The 25,654-nt window shown below is 49.0% G+C and overlaps 1 protein-coding gene across 17 annotated transcripts; it reads left to right on the forward strand.

Annotated features, from left to right (window-relative positions):
- On the forward strand, nt 1-25,654 carry LOC115032804 (uncharacterized). 17 transcript variants are annotated; one of them, XM_085830670.1, is made up of 13 exons: nt 1-2,626; nt 6,268-6,365; nt 6,593-7,353; nt 7,452-7,589; nt 7,728-7,846; nt 8,213-10,980; nt 11,081-14,304; nt 16,108-18,304; nt 18,564-18,792; nt 19,861-19,922; nt 20,170-20,351; nt 24,327-24,496; nt 25,290-25,654. In XM_085830670.1, the coding sequence occupies exons 3-6, from the start codon at nt 7,271-7,273 to the stop codon at nt 8,329-8,331; spliced, it is 459 nt and encodes a 152-aa protein (XP_085686796.1). In that variant the 5' UTR covers nt 1-2,626; nt 6,268-6,365; nt 6,593-7,270; the 3' UTR covers nt 8,332-10,980; nt 11,081-14,304; nt 16,108-18,304; nt 18,564-18,792; nt 19,861-19,922; nt 20,170-20,351; nt 24,327-24,496; nt 25,290-25,654. The 17 variants fall into 17 exon arrangements, 16 of the variants coding, with proteins under 16 accessions (XP_085686796.1, XP_085686792.1, XP_085686791.1 ...); XM_085830666.1 differs by having other exon boundaries at nt 18,564-19,922; XM_085830665.1 differs by having other exon boundaries at nt 19,861-20,351.

A 25,654-nucleotide genomic window follows, 5' to 3' on the forward strand; every position in this document is an offset into this window, starting at 1 on the left:
TCTGGAACTCTTTCTGGAAGATTCTGTAGGGTCTGGGGGTGGGGGAGGGGGGAAGGTCATGTAAGAATGAGTGGGGCGTGGCCAGAAATGGCCTTAAGAAGCCAACTGAGTGTTAGTCTGATCTGGGTCTGATATACCGCCTCTTTGGGCAGCCTGCTCGCTCCGCCCAATTGGACTTCCATTTCTGTCGACACAAGCACAAGCTCACAGCATCCTGGATCGAGTTGTTCTTTGATATTTAAAAGGTAGATTCTCCTTCTATGAGTACAATATTAATGACTAATCGTAGAGGAAAATCCACGTTTTCAGTATCAAATGCTGCTTGGGAAACCACCGAGGACATGACATCTTCACCGAAGAAAGCATGCTATCCGTCGTCTTCCTGGGCTTGGCGGGGATAGATAGATTTGTGACTTGTATGATGTGTGCCTATATGCCAGCCTCTCCCAGTGATGTGTTCTGAGACCACTGTGTTCTTTATATCCCTTCTCTGACCTCAAATGAAGTTGTTTCTCTGTGTGCTCACCATGTGTATATGTTTTCTGGAATTGGCTTCTTTTTTCTGTAGCGATATGTCTTGGAGACCTCCTGGGTGGGCCATCATTTTGGGTAAGGACGCCTTGGGTAACCCTTTGGGGGGAGTGGAGAAGGGGCATGTGAATCATCTGGAAGTGTAACCTCCAAATGTGCCCCCTCAGGCTCACATCCGGACCGTCATCGCATCTGTCATCGCACCGGACCAGCTCTCCCCAGCGCTCCTTATCGTTTGCTACTTGAAGAGAGGTTATCCTTTGTGTGTTTGCTTTACGCGAAATGAATATGCAAGGGCAAGCTCTCTTCGAGGAGCAAATGCTGCCTGGAAGCATGGCTGGCGGCGGCCTGGGCCTAGCAGAAGGGTGTGGTCTCTCCAGGGTAAGTAAATGCATGGTGGGCCACTGAGCTTGGGCTCCTTCTGTGTCTGACCCTACAGAGCTCATGCATGCTTCTGAGAACTTTCTAGAAAAAATGCTGACGTGGGAGATCCTAAGGGCTGTTCTTGGTAGAGTCTAGGAAACTAAGCCTCCCCTTCTGACAGCCCTTCACAGTGTGGTGTGCATGCCAGGTCGACTTCTAAGGCCAAAAGAGTGTCAGCAGCAAGCCAGTGCCCATTTAGATGTGGATTTTCTGCCCACCATTGCCAACCAGTCCTTACAATCACCTTTTAGGCTTCACGTCCACTTAAGGGAAGGGGGGTTAGTGGATATCCAAAGAAAAGATGCCCCCAGAGGCTACCAAGACCATTAAGCCTCCTTCTCCAGGTGTCCTCTTCACCTTGTTGTCACAGCATGAAGTTCTGTTAAGGGTGTCTAAAGAACCTTGGTTCTGGGGGTTGGGTGGGGGTGGGGCATCTCACCTCCCTCCGGTGAGCCTTGCATGGGTCTGATGTTTATAGTGATAAGTCTCCCGTAGTCCTCTGAACTCCCCAAAAAGGGCAGAAGAAAGGTCCAGAGGTCTCCGTACTGCTCCAGTTTGGGGAAGAGGGTGGGGGCTTTCAGAGAGCTAGTTTTCCGGTTTTTCTTCTTTCTTGAATGATGCATGTTGCTGTGCGTACTAATCCTGCTCTTTCTATGACCATCTGGAGGACTTCCTGGAGGCTGCAGCTGTGGGCACAGGTGGAGGCTTTCTTGTCAGGGTGGCTTTGCAGGCTCTGGAATGCCAATCATTCTCTGTCACTTTTTGTTAAGTTACACAGAATTCCCCTCCCCCCCCCATGCCCATCCTCCCATGCCCCACCCTAGTCTTTTGGAAGATCACCCAGTTTTGGAGTGATACTGAGACGTAAACTAACTTTAGGGCTGGGCACCAGTGTGCAGAGTGTGCGGCACATTCCAGAGCCAGTCAGCTAAGGCTTGCTTCACCAGCCCCTGTGCTTAGCCCAAGGCCTCGCAGGTGCTTCACTAGTCCCTGGCCCAACTCTTGGTTCATGTAAAGAGGATAGCCTCCGGTATGTTCTCTTTATTGATGGTGATATACATCGAGAGGCACTTGTCCTCACATCTAACTCTATCTGGGAACTACTCCAGCCCTGTTCCATCTTTGGGACAGATCTCCAGATACAACGTGACTTCCGACTTTCTCGGGTATGTACTAATTCTTGGTTCTAAGATGGGACCTCTGGCTAAGCTACTAGTCTCTGGTCCTCCTTGTCCTCTTGGTGCCTGATCTTTTGCTCTTGAGGGTGAGGGAGGGTACTGTGGTGCCTGTTGCACTTGCATTGAACATAATCACCCAACAGTGGCTTGCTTGTTAAAAGACAGTGGCCCACAGAGCTGCCGTCTGTTTGTACCAAGCCATCTCCAGAGCCTTGTTGCTCACAGCATTCACCTCAGAAGATAAAGCTTGATGTTAGACTATCCCAGCTTTGATACAAGTACTGGTTTATACATCTTTATTTATAATGATTTCAGGCCCGGTCCACCTATCTCCAAGTGAGGACTTCCTGGAAGTGGTGTCCGTCTTTGGGAAGAGGCTGAAGTTTGCCATTCCCCGCAGTCTATCTGGTGTTCTTCTGTGGCTGTACCTAGATCAGAAGGGGGCAGTTTAAACAGCCCGCACCTATGGAAGCAACCCATCCCATCAAAAAAAGGTGAGTGTTTTTCCTTGCCATGATTCAGTGCAAACCTGTGGTCATTCCTGCCTGCTCTTTTCTGGGGAAGAGGTCCCAAAAAGGGGAGATGGTCCTATCATTCAGTGGCATGTGGAGTTTGACCCCTGTATGGCATCAACTTCCTTCTAGTTCTGTCCCATTCCAGTCTCGGGCAGAATTAGTGGGGCAGGGTCCGGTCCTGGGAGTGACACTGATACCCATGACTGGGGAGGCAGGAAGGATTGGCTTTATCACTTTTATAAATTCCTTGGATCCTCTTGTCCTCTGTGTGCAGTGTACAACCAGGTGGCCATCATAGAGAAAGTGCTAAGGATAAGATTGTGGTCCTAACCAGGGTCTACCTACAGAAAGCAAAAATCTGTGTTCTATATTTCCTTAGAGAGTGAAAATCTCAATCTGTTGCAACATCTGCCAATAATATCAGGAAAAGGTCCCCCCTCCCCGAGTATCTGTCTCAGTCCAAGCTCCTTGGATGGAGTGCTGACCAGTGGGCACACATCTGGCAGGTGGTGTTTGCCATCTAATTGGCTGATTCCGAATCTCCCATCATCCCTCCCCAGGCTAAGTCCCAGGAGACGAGGCTGACCCCGTGAATGCTAGAGCGGAACCTGCCCCATGCTATTGTTTGGTACTTAAAGCGAGGTTGCCCTTTGTATATTCGGTTTATTGACATGGAATATACAAGGGCAAGCTCTCTGTGAGTATCAAACCTTATCTTGGATCCCGTCCACACTCAGCGAGGGATGTGGTATGTGTGTGCATGACCGTGTGTTATCCATCTTGTGTGTGACAAACTGCTTCCTGGGTTTCCTTTATGCACCAACGGCTTCATGGGCGCAAGATGACTTCAGGAAAGACCTCGGGTACATCCCCTCTCCTTGTCCATATGGGTGGGTCCCAAAGCATGCTCTGTGTGTGTAGCCTGGGTCCCTGCTTTCCCAAGCTGATGGTCAGGTCTGTGCTGGTGTGGGCCGTGGTTTTTTGATGTGCTGCCGTGACGTGGTACCCAAGTGTGCATGTTCTTGCTTGGTGTGTGTGACCCAGTCTGCTAACGCTCAGCGTCTAATTCGTCCCCAGGACCCTACCTGGAAGACGTAGCACGTCTACCTGAGGCGGTGGCTTTGCTTTCCAGGCCGAGCTTTGGTACTTGGAGAGTGGTTATCCCTGTCCTCTTCGCTTCACTCATGCCGAATCGTACAGGGTCATCCACTTTTTCAGTATCAAGTGCGCAGACTCTGCAGCCTGGCTTCCTGCGCCTGGATCCTGCCACTGCCACTTCCCATCATACATCCTTGGACAAGGGTGTCGCCGTGTTATGCTCCTTGTCTCGTGTGTCACTCTCGAGTCCTCTTGGGGTCCAATGCATATGGCTCCCGGAGGCTGGGAGAGATCAGGCTCTTGTAGGGACTAGGCTCATTATTGACCATGTGCCAGCCCAAACTTTTGTGTGCTGGGAGCTGACTGCTGGCAGCTATGGTGGTGGTATACAAACCTCTCCTTGGATTTGGGAGCCAATGTTGAGACAGACATTCTCTGTCAGTCATGTGAGTGGGTGTTGGAGCTTAGAGTTTGTGCTGGACTTACAAGGTGGTGCTTGTGACTCGGCAGTGACATCATTTCTGTAGCAGCTTCTAGAACAGAAGACCCCATGCCGGGGGTCAGCAGGGCCACCCACAATGCTTGCTCCACTTAAGATGAACACTGCCTGGCTTCTTGACCCCAGCTACCATTACCCTTAGAAGAGGCTAACGTGAGGTTGTCATGCTTAGTCCCTGGGAGTCTTTTCTATAGCATCTCACCTCCCTGGTGCTTAGAAGGGCCATCAGTAGTACTGCATGCATGGTGCACGTATGTATTGGGTGCAGCCACGTGTGAGGAGTGGTGATCACTCCCAAGGGGCCTATGGATGCTGGTCTTCCTGCTGTGCTACTGTTTCATACTTGAGGAGAAATTATCCTTGGTGTGTTGGCTCTTTTGGATGAATCATACAAGGATAATTTCTTTTTGAGTATCAAATACTGCCCTGGTGGACTTCCGGGATGACGAGATGGTTGTTTAAGAGGTACCTGGTGCATGATGCATGGATTAGCCTTACCTGGGCACAAGGCAAGAGAGCACAGAACTGACGTGTAAGAGCTGCACTCGGATCCCACCTCAGGACCTTGCTTGAAGAGTCCAGGGGTTCCTACATGGCTTGGTCATGATGAGATAGCACAGTTTTTATGACTCAGCAAATCGTTCTTTTTTTTTTTTTTTTGGATGGGCAGCCAATCTCACAGATAGTCACTGGGGTCAAGCCCCGGCCCCTTGCTCGAGAGTGTGACTGGTTCCACAAGCATGTGCTTTAATGACAGTGGCCGGCTAGCTGTCTGGTGTGGATTGTGCGAGATCTAGAGGAGCCCTGACTCTGGAGGAGGTCCTGAGGTGCGGTGGTTCTCTGACGTTTGCAGAGCGGTTATCCATAGTGTGCTCAGCATATTTATGGAGATTAATTGGGACAACCATTGTTTGTCCCATATCTGGATTTGCTTCCGAAGGTCCTAGAGCACAGTGGTGACTTCAGCTAATGGACATTGGTGCCTGCTGCAGGAGAGGGGGGATTTATTGAGACTTCTTCTTAACAAGTGCAGAGTAACCTCAGAAGGCATCCTCCCCCCCCCACACCCCATGTACTCTCACACTGATAGCTTTGAGGTGGCAACAGCTTTGGTGGCTTGGTTCTTTGTGCTTGGTCTGGAGAACACTGAGAATAACTCACCTGTCTGTTGTTGCTGTTAAGTCTTAGTTCAGAGGAACTCCTTGAGAAGGTACTGGGTCAAGCATCTCTTTAGGTAGACAGAACTTGGTCAGGGTCTTCTAGGTCCAGCACCCACTCTCCTCAGCATCCGTTCTGAGCATAGACTTCCTGTGGTTAATACAGGTGTTAATAAGGATACTTCATGCCGCCGCTGCTGCCTTAAGTCACTCTCTATCTGTTCCTATGGCTTCCTTTGGGCTGACTTTTTCTTAGACATACCTGGTCAATAACATACCATTTCAGCTCATTCCATAATCTGGTGTGTGTGCGTGCGCGCACATGTGTGTGTGTATGTGGGTGTGTGGGTGTGTGTGTATGTACATGCATGCATGCTTGTACAAATTGTTGGTTAGAGTAGGGCCTCTAAAACTGCTCAATGCTGCTAAGATATTCGTCACCTAGGGATCTTGTTAAAAAGCAGATTCTGATTGAGGGACCAAGATTCTGCATTTTTAGCAAGCTCTCAAGTGATGCTAATGCTGCCGGTCTGTGGACAACACATGTAGCCACTGGGGGCTGGAGGTGATGTTGCATGTTCCTTGTAGTGTGTGTGCTCCATCTCCTCCATCCACCGTACATTATCCATCATGAGTGAGCATTGAGCCAATATGCTACCTTTTGATGATCAAACTGTGGTCAGTTGTGAAAGGCCACCTGCTGTACAAACACCATGTGATTATTCTTTCAAATCATGCCTCTATGGGCTGCCCAGATATAAGAGCTACTTCAAGGAGGGGCTGCCTATGTCAGCCAACAGCAGGTCTTGTCAGCACCAGGTTATTGATGACTGAAACTATCTGACTCTGTAACTCTCCATTTCCAGTCAACTGCAAGGAGCACAGTTCCTGGAACCACAGCTTCTGGGGCAGGAGGAGTCCTATCTGTCGTATCTACCAGCAACACTCGACGTTATCGAAAGAGGTAATGCCCATGGTGCCATTGCCCTTCCATGATATTCCACCAGCTGCTGGCTTCTTGCCATCCAGCTTACCTCTCAGGGAGGACCAGATAGACTTCCATTTTGTTTGTAAATTGACCTGCCTTAGGAAGCTCTTGTGGGTATGAGTTTTTCCGTCAGACCAGATTTTAGCCCTAGGACCAATGTGTAGCAGTGAGTGGTTGCTGTCAGCTCATGTGCTTTCTTACAGACCTCTCAGAGTCTAGGAATTCAATTTGTCATGGGAAGAATCTTCTGGAAGCAGAGAAGATAGTAGACAAGAGGCCCCAGTTTTCCTGCCGGAGATCTCTGAGAATATTTGAGGTTGTTCATGTTCTGTTTGCTTATTGTGAACGAGACAAAGTTAGCTTCCTTTTGAATATCAAACTCTGCTTTTTGGAAGGGCTCCCTGCACAAGCGATATGAGACTGCCTGCCTTGTGTGAGCCTTGGATGAGCCCTGCAGCTCCTTCGAGATGCTCCTTGGATAGTCCTGATGGAGAAGACCCCAAGGAAGCTTGGTCCTGCTTGCGATGAGCTTGCTGTGCTTTCACGGACACTCTTTGTTTCTTCTACCAGCCTTCAGTGCCAGGATGAGCTTGAAAGGAGAGCTGATGCCAGGGCTGTAGCCTTCCCCAGCCAGAGCATGTGGGCCACACCCTTTCTGGATGGCTAGGCTGTGGGGAGAAGCTATGGGATGCTTGAGAAGTTGTCACATCTCCCCTGGGGACAGTTTGGTTTTCAGGGTTACATCCATTCAAAAACACCCCCTGGTATTCAGGCTTGTGAAAGACAAGCTAACTTGACCCTGTTCCTTTGTTCTCACTGAGGTCCTGTCCTTGGCATCTCCTTCCTCCGGTAGACACCACCGAGGTGCAGACACTACCCTGATGGGACTTCCTGTCCTGCTGTTTGGCTCTGGAAGAGACTTGATTCCTTTCTTTTTTGTGCTGGTGGAGATCACACAGAAAAGGTAAGGAGAACCCAGCTGTTTGGGATTCTGGAAGAAAGAGGTTGGCCTGTATCCCTGCTGTAAGGAAAGATGCTGTTCTTGGGCGTCTCCCTTTTCAGGGATGATGGCGGTGGCGGACAGGAAGCCCAGCTCCTGCCGCCTGGATGTCTCTTCCCTTTGTGGGGACCAATCCTGGATGGAATCAGTTCAAGATGGATGCCAGCTTCATACAAGAGCCCTATCAGGATTGGTCTGAGGTCTGTGAGAGTATATTTGTCCCAGGTAAATCCAGGTGCTAGGGATATCTGATAGCCTATAGCATATACATGCCATCTTTAGGGCATTTCTGAGGTCAGGATGCTTCAGCTCTCATCCCTGCTTCCTCTCTTTGCCAGAGAGAAGTGCTATCGGCTACTAAAAGTGAATACTAAATGGCCTATCTATGTAAGAGATTTTCAGAGGGAAGCCCAAAGCCCAGGAAGAAATGATGGACCAGAAACCACAGGACATGCTTGTAAGGTTACAGGCTTCTTTGTTCCAGACTCTCAGCACCCAGGCTACCCTAGTGAGGTCCCCAGAATTGAATGCACGTTAATCCCCCTGCCTCAGACTTTGGGAATGGGCTATTCTGAGCTTAGAGTTCTTCTAAAAGAGCATTTTTCCTCCTGAACCATCTATTCAGCACCCCTCCCCACCCACTTACCCCCTGCCCAAATCTATGGTTAGCTTTCTTGATGCTGAGTTCTATAAGGGAATATTGATTTTATTGAGGAAGGGCTGTTGACCTCAGCCAAGTTAGGGACAGCTGTTCACTTGGCTAAAGGGAAAAACAAGGTGTGTGGCCACTTCTCCTAACATTTGCTCCTCAATCCATTCTTAGGGAGACTCGCTGCATGGTGGATGGCCCTGAGATGGCAGGGCTCACAGATGGTCACGTTTGGTGCTTGCAGATTGGTAATCTCTGTGCCCTTAGCTTTGTTTATTCTGGTCATACAATGATCAACCAGTTCTCCATGCTGCCGTCGAGGGCTTTCTGGACTGCATGGCACCTTCCGTAAGGAGACCTTGGCTTCAGTCGCTAGTCTAGGTATGTACAATGACAGTCACATACTCGCATTATAGTGTATAGCAGTACTGTGCTTCCTGACAAGAGCCTAACCACTGATGAAAGGGTTGTGATATTTGGGAGGGTGCTGGTATCATTTCCAGACCATCATGGGAGGGAAAGAATCACGCAGCAGATAATGTGTCTCCTGCTTTGGGTGAGCCTTACTCCTTGATGATTTGAATAAGTTTGTGGAGTCAGGCGAGTGTAAGGGGGTTCTGTTGTTACCCTGGTAGAAACAAACGTATCAGCTGGCACGTAATTGGTCACTCTCCCTGCTTTTGCTTCAGAGAAGATTCCTTGACTGACACATCTTGCTGACAAATGTTGGGCTGTCTTGCTTCATAGTGGGAACTTCACTGGGAAATAACTGGGTTTTGTTTCTGATGCCTAGCACTTGGCTTGCTCATCTGCAGGAGAGTCGTTATCCTAACAGATGCTGGGATTTCGGTCATGGGATTCTGAGGCCTTCCCATGACCCTCTTTGGGGATTTTGGTTTTTTTTTTTTAAGTTAAATTTTTTTTAAAAGTTAAATTCTTATTAATATCCCAACTTCATGCTCCACAAATTGGTCAAGAACAGTGACAAGAGAATCCATGTGAGCTGTTGTGCAGATTTTAGAGAGCTGATAAAGATATCACCAGGATGATCAATCTTCCCAACTGGAAGTGTGGAGACTAGGGTGCTCTCAAAGTAGGGCTAGCCAGTGTACCTAGGGACTGGATGAGCCAACATCAGATGTGAACATGTAGGAAGAGGAGGGGCCAAAGTAGTACAACTGTGATGTTGGCGGAACCACAATCCCTGAGAGATTCAGTGGGCTGCAGGGAGCATACTTGCTGGTATCATGGCTATCTCAGCTAAGGCAATGACCCTGGATGGCCTGAAAGGCTGGTAAGATGGAAGAAAGGGTAACAGAAAATGAGGAAGTCATAGGACCAATGTTGGGGATCTTGATGATATATCAACAAATGAGTGTTACACTGGGAAACAAAATAGAGGTGGGGCACTACCGCCTGCTAGCCAGAACTGTAGGAAATAAGATGAATACTTTCCATGTCCTCAGGAGAGAGCCAGGTTTCCATCAGGGTGAAAGATGGGGCCATGGAAAAGGAGTGAAGCCCCAAGGGACTTTGCTAGTGAAATATGTCTTATGAAACCATGGAGGCAGGTGGGACACGGAAGGGTGAGAAATAGGTTCTTACTGGAGCTTTGGAAAGCTACCCTAAAGAAGCTTCCTAGTGGCTAGCCACTAGAATCTGGAAATGGTAACTGGTCTTTCTCGTACAAGGTTGCTTGTAGGAGTTGGGTACTCCATTTGTGATGGTCTTCTTCTTCTTCTTGAAACTGATTTCTTGGAGATGAGACAGTGGGAGTGGAGGATCACCTGGGATCATGTAGAGCTCAATGAACCTTCTCTTGATTCATATGAGGATGCTAGTAGCCTTGGTTGGGCTTTTCTGCAGTGGGACTTTTATAGTCCCCTCAGGACCTTGATGTGACTAACCATATGTGCACCGTTGAGAAATGCAAGTCCCCATTCACACACCCCAGGGTCTATATACCTGCAGAGGACTTCTGACCTACAGCAAGTGGGCTCCCTTCTCATCTTGAAAACCTTCCAGTGTGAACTCTAGAACCAAGGAAGAACAGAGAAAGGGGACAATGTCAGCATCGTTGCAAGGGAGGTGAGTGACCACCTCTGCCCCACTCCAGTGTGTTTCTAGAGCACTTGCCCCCACCTCACTAACACTCAGCATCCAATCTGCCTGCAGGTTGGTGGTTGGAAACCATAGCCCTTGGAGAAATGGAAGGGGCCCTTTGTCTGTCTTGTCTCTGCCTTTCTGTGGTACTTGAAGAGAAGTTGTTCGTGGTGGATTCGCTTTACTTGTGACGAATCATTCACGGACAACACTTTTTTCAGTACCAAATGCTACCTCTAAGGATTTCCTGGACATGATGGCAACTTGCAGAAAGATGGCGGTTCAGTCAAGCTGGTAGAGAAGCCAAGTATGGATGTTTGGCCACGGACAGTGTGCTTGAGCTAGCTGTAAGTCACCTGGTCGGGTTACCTGAGCATCTGATCCACCTGTAGGCCTCTCATCAGTGGGCCGTGCCAACCTTGGTGAGGCAGCTGTGGCTCTGCCCACAAGTATCAGCTTACAAGACTTTGAAAAGAGGTCATCTTCCAGAAGAGATGTTGGTGCCAGCACCATTCAGGGTGTGTGACTGGTTGACCAGAGGGGCGTGCACTCTGTTCACCCTGTGGGCCACCTAGTCACCAACCCTCAGCATCAATTCCACTCAAAGAAGACCTTCCAGAGATCCTACCAAGTTTGGGGATGTGTCAATGGACTTGATGGCTGTGCCTGCTCAGTGGACCAGGATGAACTGTGGTCTTAGGGGTGTATGTTTACATAAGATGCCATGAGGCATCCGTGGTAGCCGCTGCATCACTGTCACAGCCTCCTTGAAATGTTGACTTCAGATGTGGACATGATGTTGACTTCCCATGAGGGACCTGAAGTCCCTTCTCTCCTGGGTGTGTGACTGAATTGTACTTTACTAAGCATGTGCCTGTGCCTTACTTATCTGATGGATCTATCTTCCAGTTGTCTAACCTCAATATCCTGTCTCTACAGGAGAGTCTGTGAGATGATACCAACCTCTGGTTGTCCTGACATCGCCACACTACCACAGGAGCTTCCAGAATACATTCTCTTCATGGAAACTGTGGAACAGCGCCCCCTCTGGTCCAGGAGGACTAACCAGATTCAAGGCTATCAGCATCCCCCTTTCAGGTAAGTGTGCCTCGGGTGAGCATGCACTTAATGTAGGTGTATGTCACTCGGCTCGGCCCACTACCCAATGCTGTCCCACCCCTTCTTCACAGGACAGTGGAAGCAGCCACCTTTTCGAGAGAGAGTCGATGTGTTCTTCGCCAGTGTTCTTCACCAGTGATCATGTGTGATACTTGGAGAGAGGCTGGCCGTGATGAATTCGATTCATCTAAACGAGTCATACACGGCTCTCCTCTCTTCTAGTGTCAAACTCTGCCTCAGAGGTCTTCTCAAGCCACTACTGTTCCCAAGGTGGGTTTCTGGATGGCTTATCCCATGACAAGTGCCTTTATCTAATTGTATATTTCACACAATTATCCCAGTGTCCAAGCTAACCCACACATGACTTCCTAGGACATTTCTCTGGAAAGACCAGAGACACTGTTGGGAGATTCTGTTTAAATGTTTAAACATACTGGCTAGCTTCTGTTTTGGTTAGTACCTAATTCTACCCTGGAAGAACAACTAGAAACAGCCTTCGCTAGTTAACCTTCAGGATACAGGCTAGAATGGGACCCGGAACATTGTGAGCCTGTGTTGAGTTATCTGTAGCCATTCCATACCCTGAAGTGAAGTCTTTGAAGGTGAGCTCAGCTTCACCCAGCATACCCAGAACAACCTGCCTTGCAAACTTGTGTTTGCTGTGGGTATGGCTCTGCCACCTTTGACTTAGTAAACGTTGCATGACGAGTCAAAAATCACCTTCCTCTTGGAGCTTATTTGGGGCCGATAAACCAGAGGTTAGCCAGAGAGCATGGGTCTGATTGGGACTTAAGCCATTTGGTTCACTTATTCTCAGGGTCCTGTCCATTCTGTGTCTACTCCCAAGGTGTCCCCCTGTGAAGAAGATGCAGGAGTGCTGTGGGAAGTGTCATCCCCTGGTACTTGGAGGGAGGTTGCCCCATAGTGAGCTTGCATTATTTAATGATGCCCAATGCAGGGTAGACCTGTTTTCTGTATCACATCTTACCAGGTGCTTCCTTGGACCTGATACCAATCATGAGGAAGCCACGTTCCTGGTGGGGTTTGTACCATCGTCCTTGAACATGTGGTTCCTTCCAGTGTCCCCTGACCCCATCCAGTCCCTCCATGGAGGGCATTGCCAGCATTGAGGTAGATACCCATGTTATAAACTTAAGGCATGGATGTGGTGGCACTCATGGTACTTCTGGCTTTTTTATCTATTTGTAAAGAAAAGTAACAAATTTTGCTCCCCCACGTCTCCACTGGTAAATCTTGTCTTATAGGGAGGACTTAGACCTGTTGAGAAATCCTGGAATGGGGTCCAGGGTCAGCATTTTTCGGGGTGGGGATGTAACTGAGTGGTGATTTTCCTTGTCTGTTGGCTGGGATCTCAGAAGAAATTTGAGGACAGTAGAAAAACTATTTTTCATTTCTTCATTTTCTTTGTAAAAGGAGGATTTATCCTACTTATTACTATTTTATTAAAAAGATGTATGCTCATGATAAAAATAAAAGCAATATGAAACAATTAAATTAAAGAAATTAGGAAAGTTTCTACCCACACATAAATAACTTCAGGAATTTCAAACTCCTTTCTGAGACTTATATACAAATGAAAAGAGGGGTAAAGAGAGAAATATTTCACAGGATAAATACTCCCTGTGTCTAATCATTTTATTTCAAATATAAATCATCATCTCACTTGTGCTTAACCTAAGGAACAATGACAGGAAGACTTTATAGATGTGTCCAAAAAGATCCCAGCCCAGCTGAGAAAGCTTAAGTTGAAAGCATTAAGTAGTTCGATCAGATTCTCTGCTGCTTCTGACTGCTACAGATATGAAATGCCTCCACAACATTGCTTTCTTTACTGTTGCAATGTGTTTTAATTTTTCTGTTGAAAAAAATGCAAATGTAAGTCTTACAAGTGAGATGGGTCCTCAGTATTACAAACAGCTTCACTAGTGGCCACTTGTTTGCTTTAAACGGGGGCTTCTATTTCTCAGCTCTTAGTGTATCTCAGTGCAATGAGGATTTTTGTCATTCCTACAAGGATGGCTCCCAGATGCTACCCTTCCTCCCTCTCTGTCCCCTCTCTACTGCCCCCTCTCCTCTTCTTTTCTCTTTTCTCCAAAATGGGGGGTGGGGTGGGGTGGAACTCAGACCTTCACGCATGCACAGAGAAGACCCACTCACGCACTGAGGCATACCCACACATAGCTTCTGTCCTTGCTCTAATCCATATCCTGGGAACCCTCAAGGGCAGGGAGTGGCCTCCAATGGCCTCCAGAATGCTCCCCTTAGGTCCCTAGGGCAGGGAGAGAGCGTGTTTTGAGTTAAGTTCTCTTCCTTAACACAAGGGTCTTTCTTTCTTTCAGATGTAGCTGTGCATTATACACCGACTAGCTTGAGCTGTGGGTGACTGTTTCCCAGGGTTTTTACACATGTGTGGAGCTTTCCCTATGCAGTCTTGTTACTGGGTTGAGCCTTTAGGTGAACAGTGGGTTAACCTGGGTAGCATTCCTGTGTTCCTTCTCCTTTGCTGTCTGCTGGTCATAGCCTTAGTATATAGCCTGCTTGATACCTGATGTCTGAACTACAGTCCTTCCTCGATTTTTTTGGGTTCTAAGACTTTCCTATTGGGCATTGGTGACTTTGCCAGGTGATACCCCAGCCAGTGTTTTCCCATCAGTTTTTTTTTCTCGATTGTAATTTTTATTCCTTCTTTATTAGAGTTAGTTGTATCATTTAAAAGACGTTCTCTGCGGTTCTTTTCTTGACTTAAAAGATCCAAGTTGTCTGTTTAGTTTAGTCAGTCTCCACCCCCTGCTGCCACCTTCCCTGCAGCCCTCTCTGGCATCCTTTGCATCATGAATTTATTTGGTTAAAGGCATCAGATCCCCTTTCCCACTGTTATTTTCCCCCTTGGCAGGATGCCTAATTGCAATGCCAGCTTCTGAGGTGAACATGGACCCACTGTCACCGGGCAAGGTCTAGGATGAACATGGATACCCACCATTATCGGGGAGATTCCAGAGTGGACATGGACCCACCATCATCAGGCAGGTTTTGGGATGGATATGGGCCCACTGTCGTCAGGTAGCTATGTGAACTTACTGTCAACCAAGCAAGTTTTAGTGTTCATTTCTTTGTTATCTCATGTTCAGTGGATCATAAGCTAAAAAGTACAATCTATTATTAGAAAAACACCCTGAAAGTTTGCTCACCCCAAGGGATGAGGCCATGACTCGAAGGTCAGTGCCATTTAGTGCTGACCTTACCTTTATAATGAGTATTGCCAAGTCAGCCTCTCTGTGAACTCTTCAGGAAATCCCTAGAAACAAAGCCTATGTAAAGCGAGGGTCATTGGTGTTTGCCTCAATCCCAGTGTGAAGCTAGGGACTTTCCACTCCTATGATGAACACAGGATGAAATCTGTGCATCTAGGACCTCCATCACCAGATCCTTGTAAGGACCTTTAGACACTGTATCCTTGGCAGTGGTGCCAAGACTAGATAACCATGGGCATCAGGGGTTGGGGGGAATGGGTTGGACCTGGGGTATGTGATGCCTTCTCAAGCCCTCTCACAGTCAATGCAGTAACCTGCTGTGTTCACTGTGCTTGGGGGACTTCCTGGAGGAAGCCAGCTTCAGAGAAGAGATGCTGGTACCCACGTGCGGTGCTTGAAGATAGGTTATCCGTGTTGCCTTCGCTTTATTCGTGACGAATCATACACGGTTGACCTATTTTTCAGTACCAAATCCCGCCTTGGAGGAATTTCTGGGGTGGGACTGTGGTGTTAGCGTCTTTCCGGGGTAAGTGGTTGCATCTAGTAAGAGGAATGCTGTCCATGCCCAGTGTATCCCTGGTTCTCTTGTGGACTCAGGGAGGGAGGGACTTACTTTGGAATGAGGTGGAGTATTCTGTAGTCATTCACTTTATTACTCTGGCAAATCATATAAAGTCCACCTTCTAAGGTGTAAAATGTGTCCCTCAAGCATATTAGGGAAAGGTCAAGGTCAGAACTAGGAATTGAGTTCACAGCATCTACCATAATGTTTACATCAGCCCCTCTGGCCACGTAGTCTGAGCTCCCTAGAAGAGGCAGTTGTGTTCCCTGGTGGTGTTCTGATAAGAAGCCTTCCCACTTCTCTCTAGGACACACCCATGTGGGCGTGGCAAGCTCCTGTGGCTTCTTCTGGTCAGTGATACTAACCACCACAGGCAGGAGACAAGAAGTGACCCCTAGGCCACATGGCATATGTCATATAGCTAGAATATGTAACCATCTGCCCAACTCTCAGGGACTCCATCCTCAGATGCCTGAGATGTACCAACACAAGCTCTCGAAATCAAGTGTTCGAATGGAGGTTGCCCATGGTGTGTTCATTTTATTTATGATGAGTATTACATGGCCAATCTCCTTTCGGCACTAAAATCTTCCCGGGAGAGCTTCTTCGACTGTGCGGGTTAAGGAAATAAATTGTTCCCTGTACTAAGTGCTTTTCCTGGGACTTAGGTCACCTGGTTGTCAAAGTAAGATTTCCCAGAAATGACACCAACTATTTCGGTGACTCTATTGTTGTCTGGCCATGGCTATCAAGAGCATAGTACATTGTGTCAAGCACTGCATTCAGATGAGAAAACATCACAGTATTAGGCATGCTGTAGGGAAGAGCAAATGTCAGTCACCAGTGGGGTGGGGTTAGCTACAAGCCACTCAGTTACTCATTCCTTACCAGTTTCACCAGTCCAGGGGGGATCTCTAAGAAGTAGAACCAGATGTCAGGCTGGTGAATGGGGAGAGGTGGCTCACAGTGACATTTAGTGACATGAGAATGCTGGTGTCCTTTCCCTGCTCCAGTGTCCCTTGGGAAGGAGAGACCCCAGCAGCATTCATTACCACCCGATGCTTGCTAATGGTGTGACCTTGAATGAGTCAGCCTGTCACCTGTCTGTGCCTCCGTTTGTCTGTCTGAGAGTGTTAATGGCTGCTTATAAGGTATGTATACACGCTGAATGTGTGTTCAGTATTTTGATAGTGCCTGGTTTCCCCCCAGAAAGTTGGAAAACCATTGGCTTTTATAATGATACTTGTTGCATGGATGTCATTACTCGGCAGATCTCTTCCCACCCTCTGGGACACAGGTTCCTTGAGCTCAGAAACCCCATCTGATGCTCGTAGGTGCACACGGTACGAATGATGCTGAATGAATGGCAGTTGGACATGTTTTCTTTGTTGAACCCTCTTTGAGGCCTCTCGGAAGCCAGAGAGAATAGAGGACGGTCCAGAAACCTTGTACCCTGATGCTGCTGGTTTGTCTGTGGGGTCTCTCGGGATACTGCTTCGGAAAGGGAGTTATCCTCTTTCAGCCTTCATTGGTGGGCAGGATGGACCCTACTACACAGAGAGTCATGGTTTCTTCTATGTCAACCCTACCTCAGGACTTCTCTGGGTGTCCGTGTGCTTCTGGGTGAGTGACCAGTTTCTGGCCAAAGCCTGGACATCGGTACAAGTCTCTGTCCACCTGTAGGCAGGATAGAACTCTGCGAGTCCGTTCACGCTAGTCTGCCTTGCAGTTGGACCTGCGGGCTCATCGGAGGTCACGCCAGCCTCCCTAGAGGGTGGGAGTCAGGGAGCCAGAGGCGAGGGAAGCAGGGCTGCCTGGGGAAGAGGCGCCCTTGCGCGACTCTCGCCCTGTGCTGACGTTTGATTCTTGAGCAGAGGTTGCCCTTGGTGAATTCGCTTGGTTGATGTTGAATCACACAAAGGCAACTTTTGTTTGAGTGTCAAAGCCTGCTTGGGGTGGCACTGGGGACCAGTTACAGAGTTCTGCGTCTCTGTAAATGTCATGTGCTAGAATGGAAGGTGTGGATATGGGGATGGTCAGGAAGGGGTGTGCCTCAGAATGCCGCGTGACCAGCCGTGTAGTCCCAGCAACCAATGGAGAGATGCCAATATCTACTCCCTGGCTCTTCTCAGCCTGAATCCTCTTTGTCACACCAGCACCTAGGCCCCGCCCCCTAGTTGGCAGACACACCCTAGTTGGCAGACACACTCGCTGTTCTAGCTCTACTCTGAAGATACCTTGACTAAATGAACTCTGTCCTTTGACAGCGTCAAGGACAATGGCAGCCTTCCCTCCCCACCCCCTTCCTCTCCTTAACTCACTGGGTCAGGAGTGCTCACATACCATCGTTTTTTTTTTTTTCCCCCTCCCACCCCACCCCCTCAACACACCTCTGTCTGCTTCTCTCTCTTCCTCATCGCTCACCAAACCTTGTTCTCCATTTTTGGATGGGTTAGGAAATGAATAGAGGCGACCAGCATTTCATCCCGTTTACATTAAATAATAGTGATAAAATAATCACAAAATAACACCACACAAACTACCAGAATAGCTTGGAGGAAAATGTGTTCAATTGACTACAAATTGGCAGAAGCATCCAATTTTCTTGACAACATTTGAGCTGCGACATTTGACCTGGGGAAACAGTACTCTATAGACATGGCAGCCGCAAGGGCCAGCTTCAGTAGTGGCGGATGCTATGAGCAGCAATATTTGTGGTAGATGAACGCACATTGAGGAATCAAATCTTCGTTCAGATTTTTAAATGGGAAAGAATTGATCCTAATGAAAATGATTTGAGGAAATAACAAGGGAAATAAAAGAAATGAAAATGGCCCAACAGCACAGTCAAGGAAGCTAAACAGGGAATTGGATTAGTTTAATGGAATTTACTTTAAAAAAAAAAAAGGAAAGAAACGCATGTTTTTTATGAAAATCAATGTGGGTGCGGTGTTTGAGATGGGGAAATCTATGGGTTTAGACTAGAACTAGTGGGGTGATGAGAAGGACTGGTCACCATGTGGGTTGTTTTTTTTTTTTTTTTAAGGTGGCTAAACTTTATTTTCCCATCCCAAACCTTTACAGAGAGCTTCCTGGAGTATTCCGAAGCTGGTGGGTGTCATCTGGCGGATGTGACTGGGTACCAGTGCCAGAGCATGTGCCCACTGAGCAGTCTTCTTCACTTTCCTCGATCCTCATGAAACATTCTGGGTAAGACACTGGTTCTGGGGAGTCTGCTCCTGAGCAGTTGGTACCTGGAACATTCTAGGGCCTGCCCTTCCTTAGGTTTCCATGTTGCCAGCTCCCAGGGCTAGGCTTAAAGTCATACCCATTGTTGGTGCTGAATGTCACTTTGTCCTGGAGGCTAGGCCCGTGCGGGAGGTCATTTTAGAGTGGGTGTATCCAGGGTCTAATACACTATCTGGGGTGTGATGAGCATCAGGTTCCATGGTGGCTCTCTTTCCAAAAGGATCTTTACCGCAAAGGACTCCAGAGGCTACATCATTGTCTTGGAACTGGTCAGTGGCTGGAGCTCTCTCCAGGACAAGTGCTTGGAGGAAGAACCTGGACAAGCTTTCCTCCCCATACTGTTGACTGGATCTTATATCTACCGTTAGCCACCATCATCGCCACTGCGTGCCTCTTAGGAGCATTTCCAGGAGGTGATGCCAGCTGGGGAAAGAGCCTCTGTCCCACAGGTCAGTTTCCAGAACACCTAGATGAAGCTGCCCATGGCGTCTTTTCCCCGTATGACACACTGCATGTGACCAGTCTCTTGCTGCCCTGCAGCAAGGCTAGAAGCCTGTGTGAACTCTTGCCAAAATCAGAGAAGGGATTCTGATGTTGGTCACACTCCAAGAGTTTTAAAATGAGTGGCGAACACAGAATCCATACTCTGCTTATGGCCTAAGTCAATGGATCCTGACCCTTACTGGAGAGCCCTCCCTGGTGTGCTCGTGCGGGGCAACCATACACACTGGCACAAGGGGACCCTGCGGGATCTCCTTCCGCTGTTCTTTCTCTCCTCCCTCCATGTTTATCTTTGAAGCTTTACTTGCTTGGTTTATAAGGCTGGATGGTCAAGCAGTTCTTGCTATGACATCGCCGTGGGGGGAGGGGGCAGGCGACAGGGTGGGGTGCCAGGGTCGTGAGGCTGCAGTGCTTGGGTGGGCCCAAGGAGGAGCATCTCTGGATGATGCAGTCATTGCCCCCTTGCTTCTGGAAGGCATCTTCTCTGGCAGGGTGGTGTGGTATATGCGCAGGGTCTCAGCATCTCCCTACCTCCAGCTTACAATGAAGAGATAAGAGTAAGCAGAGTTCTGCACCCACTTCTTCCCCGAGTCAGCTCCTGTCTACCTGGGTCTCAAGGTTGTCTGGGAAGGCTTTAGATATTCTTGGAAGGTGAAAGGGTGGTAGATTGCACTGGGGAGGTGATGGAGTAATTGCTTTCACCTGGTGGAGGGTGGCTCCTCGCTGAATGGGGAGTTACAATCTCTGAGGGGCTCCAGGATGGTTCTTCTGGAAACTCAGCCATCGGCCTCGTTTCTGAGCATCTGAGCCTCTCCGTGGTACTCGGAGAGAGGTTACCCGAGCAACTTTGCATCTGGAGGACGAATGTTGCTCGGTGAACCCCTTTTCGGTATCAAATCCCTCCAGGGAGGCCACCTCAGGGAAGACCATGGACTCATCTCTGCTCTGGGGTATGGGACGGATGGTCGACCAGCTGGAAAGTAATTGTTTCTAATGTACTTCACCTGGTCCACTAGCCGTCGGTGCCCGCTGCAGCCTGCGCCCGGGATGTCACGGCCTCAGCTCAACACCTCTGCTGGTACTTGAAGGGAGATCGACCGTGTTATATTCGCTTGGCTGACTTCGAATAATACATGGTTGATCTTTTCTCAGTATCAACGCTCAGCTTGGAGAAGCTCTTGGAGTTGCAGCCCCCGTGGGGGTGGGGACAGCTTGGTGCTTCTAGGTTGCTGCCTCCGCGGGGAACTGGGCTGGGTGGGACAGGCTGTGTGCTGCCTGTGTCAACCCTTCTCACCATTTATATGCAATCCCCCCCTTTCCCCCAGGACAGCTTCAGGTGGTGGTTCCAGCTCCAGGGTTGCTGCGGTCAACACTGGGTACTTGAGGAGAGGTTGTCTGTGATGAGTTCGCTTTATTAATGACGAATATAACACAGATGGCCTGTTTTCAATACCACCTGCCACTCCGGTCACTCGGCAGTACATACCAGGTGTCACACCACTGCCCGGTAGGTAAATGCATGGACTCTGTATGACGCTTGTCACCCCCTCTTCACTGAACCTCAGCTCTGAGGAGCCTCCTGGGATCACACCAACCTTGTAGGCTGGGCCACGAAGCATTGGCCAGATGTGCAATGGATGACTGTCCACTTTCCATGCCTCTTTCCTGCCACAACAGTGGGTGTTTGTCCCTATCTAAGGCTTCCACCGAGGGCTGCATGCTCAAATGCCCTGTACCCTGGGTGCTTCTCAATACCATGAGGGCTTGGAGGGGCTAGCATGATACTTAGGGAAAAGCCAGGCCAGTTGGTTACACGTGCAGTTCGTAGTATCTGAGGTGAGATTGCCCGTGACGGGTTTCCATTCTTAATGCCAGTACAGTGCATGGTCACCTCTCTTTATCATTGGCTCTTACTGTGTGAGCATGGGTGTCAGGGGAGGGACACACTTTACTGACCCACTGGACACCACTGATGGTCAGGCATGTAGCTGACTCATCCTGACCTAGAGCCTCACATCTCCTGAGGTGGGGGTTGGCAAGTCCAGGAGGGCATCTTAGAGGAAGAAGCATCCAAAGTAGAGTCCTTGCTGGTGGTACCTGAGCTAGCTTGTCTCTGAGATGTTTGCTTTCTATCTGATGACTATCCCGCAGCCTACTTCTCTGCACCATGTCCTACCCTAGACCATTTCTACTTTGAGGCATTGATGCCTTTGTGTTGGTTGACTCTAAAGTCTGTATGTGAGACCATCCCTTGGCCTGTCTTGTCCTCAGTGCCACCCTGTTGGAAATAGCACAGAATGTCCTCCTGAGTCTACAAGGCAGTGATACCCAAGCTCTGTCCCTGCTTCACGAGCACAGGGGTCCCAGCAGGGATTAGCCTGTACTTCTTCATGTTTCCTCCAACTTAACACTCTGTCTCTGTCAGACTCCTGTGAGCTTACCATAGAGGCTTGACCTGGAGTCTCAGGGACCCCCCGGAAAGTAGCTGATTACACCCAGTAGGAGCCTTTGAAAGACAGGCTATAGATTTTTTGGTATTTAGTAAGGCTCCCCAGGGTGGCCAAGAGCTCTTCCTGATTGGGCTTGCTCCCCATTGGAACAAGTAGCACCCTCACCCTGGCAACTCCACCCTGCATGCTTTTTCTCCTCTTCTGGGCCTCCTCAGCTGCAAAATGCTCTTCCAACAAAGATAGTGGCTGCGTACCCTGGCTTGGACCTAGCACATGGTCTCCTTTAGATTTCTTCCTCTTGTTCAGGATGGTCTGCCCAGGCGCCCTGTCTCTGGGAGCTGGTCCTGGTTACTGTCTCCCACAGTCCATCCCTCTTCCTTGGTCCTCAAGCTTGTACGCCCCCTCCACAGGAGTTCAAGACTCCAAGGGGGATCGTGTTCCCTGTTCTGCAGTGACAGTGCAGGCAGCCTGACACTCTAATCCAGCTCCTTCCTTTGTCCCTAGCCCTGACATCAGACTGCTTGTCAGCTATGGCTCCCCAGGTGCCTGCTTTCCCAAACTGCCTAGTACCTTGGTTCCCAGCCTCTCCCTGACCCCCACCAAAAAAAAAAAAAGAAAAAAAAAAGAAAAAAGCTTTAAGATTTCCCAAGGCAGAGGAGGATCTTTCCTTTGCATCTTTTCTCTTTCCTCTGTTTTACTCCCTGCCCCTTCCCTCCCTCCCATCTTACTTCTCCGACTTATCTTCGGTTGTATTCTAAGCCTTAGGATCCAGGTCAGGTCTATAGTGACAGAATAATGGAGTGTGCTGATTGACTAATAGAGTCCCCAAAGGCAGAAACCATAGTAGGTTAATCCCCGGGAAGGTGGTGAGCATGAAGCAGGAATTCCATAAGATGTGGTGGCTGATTCCATAAATATGGAAGCTGGGTTCACCTAGTCTTTGCATTTGTTAGAGGCCTCCCACCCCAACTAGTCACCGATTTCTGAGACGTACAGCAATAGGGGACAGACAGGTCAGCTATGTCTGTGGGATTTTCTTTACTTTTGTAGCTGGGGGTCTCATGCTAGGCTTCAAATTCATCTGAGCACAACCCCCACCCTCCACTCCGTGAACGTCTCCGTGGCAGCGAGCCAGAGGCCCCTCGGAGGCCCTCATGCAGCAGGCCTGAGCTGCTGTCAGGGCTAATATTTTATGCATGGACCTAAGCAAATGGGAACATTTGGAGATGGAAATTGCTGTTAATGACACATCTTTGGAATATATTAAGCGCGTGCAAGAAGGCTGCCGATCTCTCCATTTAATTGCTCCAGTGTAAGCGCAGTCACACCATGGCATCCACAGATAGGCTACCCCTAGTCTCTGCATCACCGATGTGGAAAGCCCCAGGTACCTCAGCCACCAAGGGAGTATTATGTACAAGATGGAATGTCAGCTGGGGTGCCAAGCAATCACCGACACACACTCCAAATTCATTGGAGACCCTAAGAGGATGGTCCCTCCTGCTTGGTGCAGACTTTTATTAAAAGCAAAATTACTAGATTTATCTATTATTTGAGAAGAAGAAAAGACAAATAAAGGACTTTTCTTATCCAGTGAGTCAAGTGAAAATGTCTGCCCCTCAGGCAGACAGGAGGAAAGCCTCTGGGGTGGGGGACTTTCAGAGGTCAGAGAATTCACCATTTCCAAGATAGTGTGTTAACCTAGTGTGCCAAGGTCACAGGACACAGGCTATTTCAGGTGATCAAGTCAGTTTGCCTATCCCACTGTTCCTTGGAGTGTGGTTAGACTAAGGCAATGGTCTGTTCCTTTAACTATTTTCAAGGAGATGGTGTGTAACTTTTGTGTGTGTGTGTGTGTGTGTGTGTGTGTGTGTGTACTGGCTGTCCCCAGTAAGCATGTGTGGAGGGTGAAGAAAGATTTGCTCAAAGAGGTTGAGTTGTCTTCCTAGGATCACACAGCTAGAGACAGGGTTCCAGGCTGGATGTTCTTAACATCTTTGCTTGTACTGTTTTGTGTCTCTCCAGAGAAGACCTCACGTTCCATAGGTGATAGACAGCTCATTGACTTGCTCCCCGAGTTCTTTCTGTACAGTGAGGCAGGCTCACTTTCCCCAGGACATTGCTTGCTGGAATTGTCCTAAGTTTTTAATTTATCTAAGTTAACTAAGATGCTTTCTTCCATGTGTGGCCTGAGGAGGGGCTGCCTGCTCCATCACAAAACCGTGCATGTGTGTGCGGGTGTGAACCTGATGCACCTGGTCAATGGCTAGAGAGCTGCACGCCCTTGCGTGCTGAGCGGGCTAGGGCTGTCCTAGAGATAGAGTCAGTAAAGTTTCTTTTTCAAGACTTGAGGGGCTGTGGCAACCTGTGTACCCCTCGAGCTGCTCATAGTCAATGCTCAGGAGATGCCTGTCTTCCGTGCATCAAATGGGTTTAGGCATCAGCAGCAAGGAGGTGAAAGATGGATGGCCATGGGAAAGCTCAGAGACTGTTTGTGGAATGAATAAATAAAAACACACCCTTTTTGAGGGAATTAAGAAACAGAGAGAGGAAGAAACGTCCAGGGAAAGACAGCATAAATCTCTAGCAACGTTACCAACACCACAGCTGGGCCTGTTGAAAAGACCCTGTGGAGGTGGTGGGGTCATTTATCATGGGCAAGGACAGGCTTAAGGGCTGGGACATGGGGCCTGATGGAGGCTCGTCCATCATTTTCTCATTATCCCTGTGACGTGGAGGGCAGCTAGCGCAGATCACAGAACAACAGCCTCCCAATGAAGGTGGCAGGGCTGTGAGTGCGAGGGACCCCGAGGGAGGGCAGGCTGCCCCAGGCCCTGCCCCCTCCAGGAAGCCTTCTTGCTCCAGCCCAACACACGATCTCACTTTGTCCTCGGATGTTCATCATGTGATCTTTTATCAACGCAACTGTGGTGGGGCCCTTGCTAACTTGCTCCCGTGTGAACCTATGCTTGCCTACATGTGGTAAAGCGGAAACACTGTGAACACTTCTGACCTTGTCTTTTCAATTTTAGGCAGGTGACGAAGTTGAATTGGTCCTCAGGAGCAGATGTTCAAGGAACCCTGCCTATGCTCCATGCCAGCTGCCAGTCCTTAGGTTGGGAGATTCCACTGGAGACATCCATGGGAGAGCTATGGCCATTAACAAGTCCTGAGACCTGACCTGAAGCCATCAGTGGCCCAGGTGAGTGTCTGCCCTCGGGATTTCTACTTTGTTCCTTTATTGCTTGGAGCATGGGTGGGGTTTTCCCAGGGCACAAGGGGTCCAGAAGTTGTGTAGAAATGCACAGGACGGGGTTGAAGGCACACGTCCCAGCCCTGCGCACGCACACACACACACAGACACACACACGCACGCACGCACCCCACGCCCTGATGCCGCCATCTGCGACAGCTTCGTTTTCTCTAACACTCAAAAATACATGGTTCTGCTCCTCTCTCCTTGGCAGGCAGGGTAGCCAGAGCTGTGGGGCTGCCAAGGCCTGGGGGAGCCGCCAGCCTGCAAAGTTTACTGTACAAACAGTTGGGGTGGGGGGTGCCTCTCTGTTAACTCAAAATCCCCATCAGTAAACATGCCAGTTTAAAGTGTAATTAACTCAGGCCGGAAAAGAATTCTGATTTGGACTGCTTTTCACAGTTGAGATTGTTTTTCTTTTATTTATTTATCTCTTTCCGGGTGTGGTGGTGTCTGTGGAGGGTTTTAGCCAGGAAAAATAGAAATGGGGAGGGCTTGGTGGGATGAGCCAGTTGGGACTGAGAATGCTGGCAGGGAGGGGCCAGGGGAGATGGGCTTGCCACAGGAAGCCTGGGGTCTTCATCTGTTTTCTGTCCTGGGCGGTGCCTGTGGCTCCTTGCAGATGGAGGAACTATGCTAGAAGGTGTGGCAAGGCCACTGACTGTGAGGGACACTGGTAGCTTAGGGATGATAGGGTTCTCGAGGCTCCCTCTAATGTCTCCTTGCTTCTGTCTCACGGCAGCTGCTCTACCTGACTTTGTTGCCTCTTCCTGGATCTCTCGCTTATGACAACCGACGACAAAGATGTTTGACTCCAGAAGATGCTCCCCGCGGCCCACCTGAGAGGACTCTCCATACCCCACCCCACTGCCATCTACCTCTGAGTCCCCAACTCATAGCCCCTGCTTCTCATCCATGTTTCAACTCCCACCCCAGAGCCTTGTATTCCAGATCTGAGCAGCCCTTGCTTAGGAACCTGAGGTGGGGGTGGGTAGGCAGACCCAGGGGACTGAGCAGGGAGGGGAAGGAGGGGTTTCTGCTCTTGGCTTTCAAAGTTCTCAGTGTGTGTAGCCCTTTGAATAATAAACATATATCATATAATGTAAA

This window comes from Mus caroli, unplaced genomic scaffold (assembly GCF_978045245.1).
Source record: "Mus caroli unplaced genomic scaffold, Mus_caroli_1 scaffold_14, whole genome shotgun sequence".
NCBI lineage: Eukaryota > Metazoa > Chordata > Mammalia > Rodentia > Muridae > Mus > Mus caroli.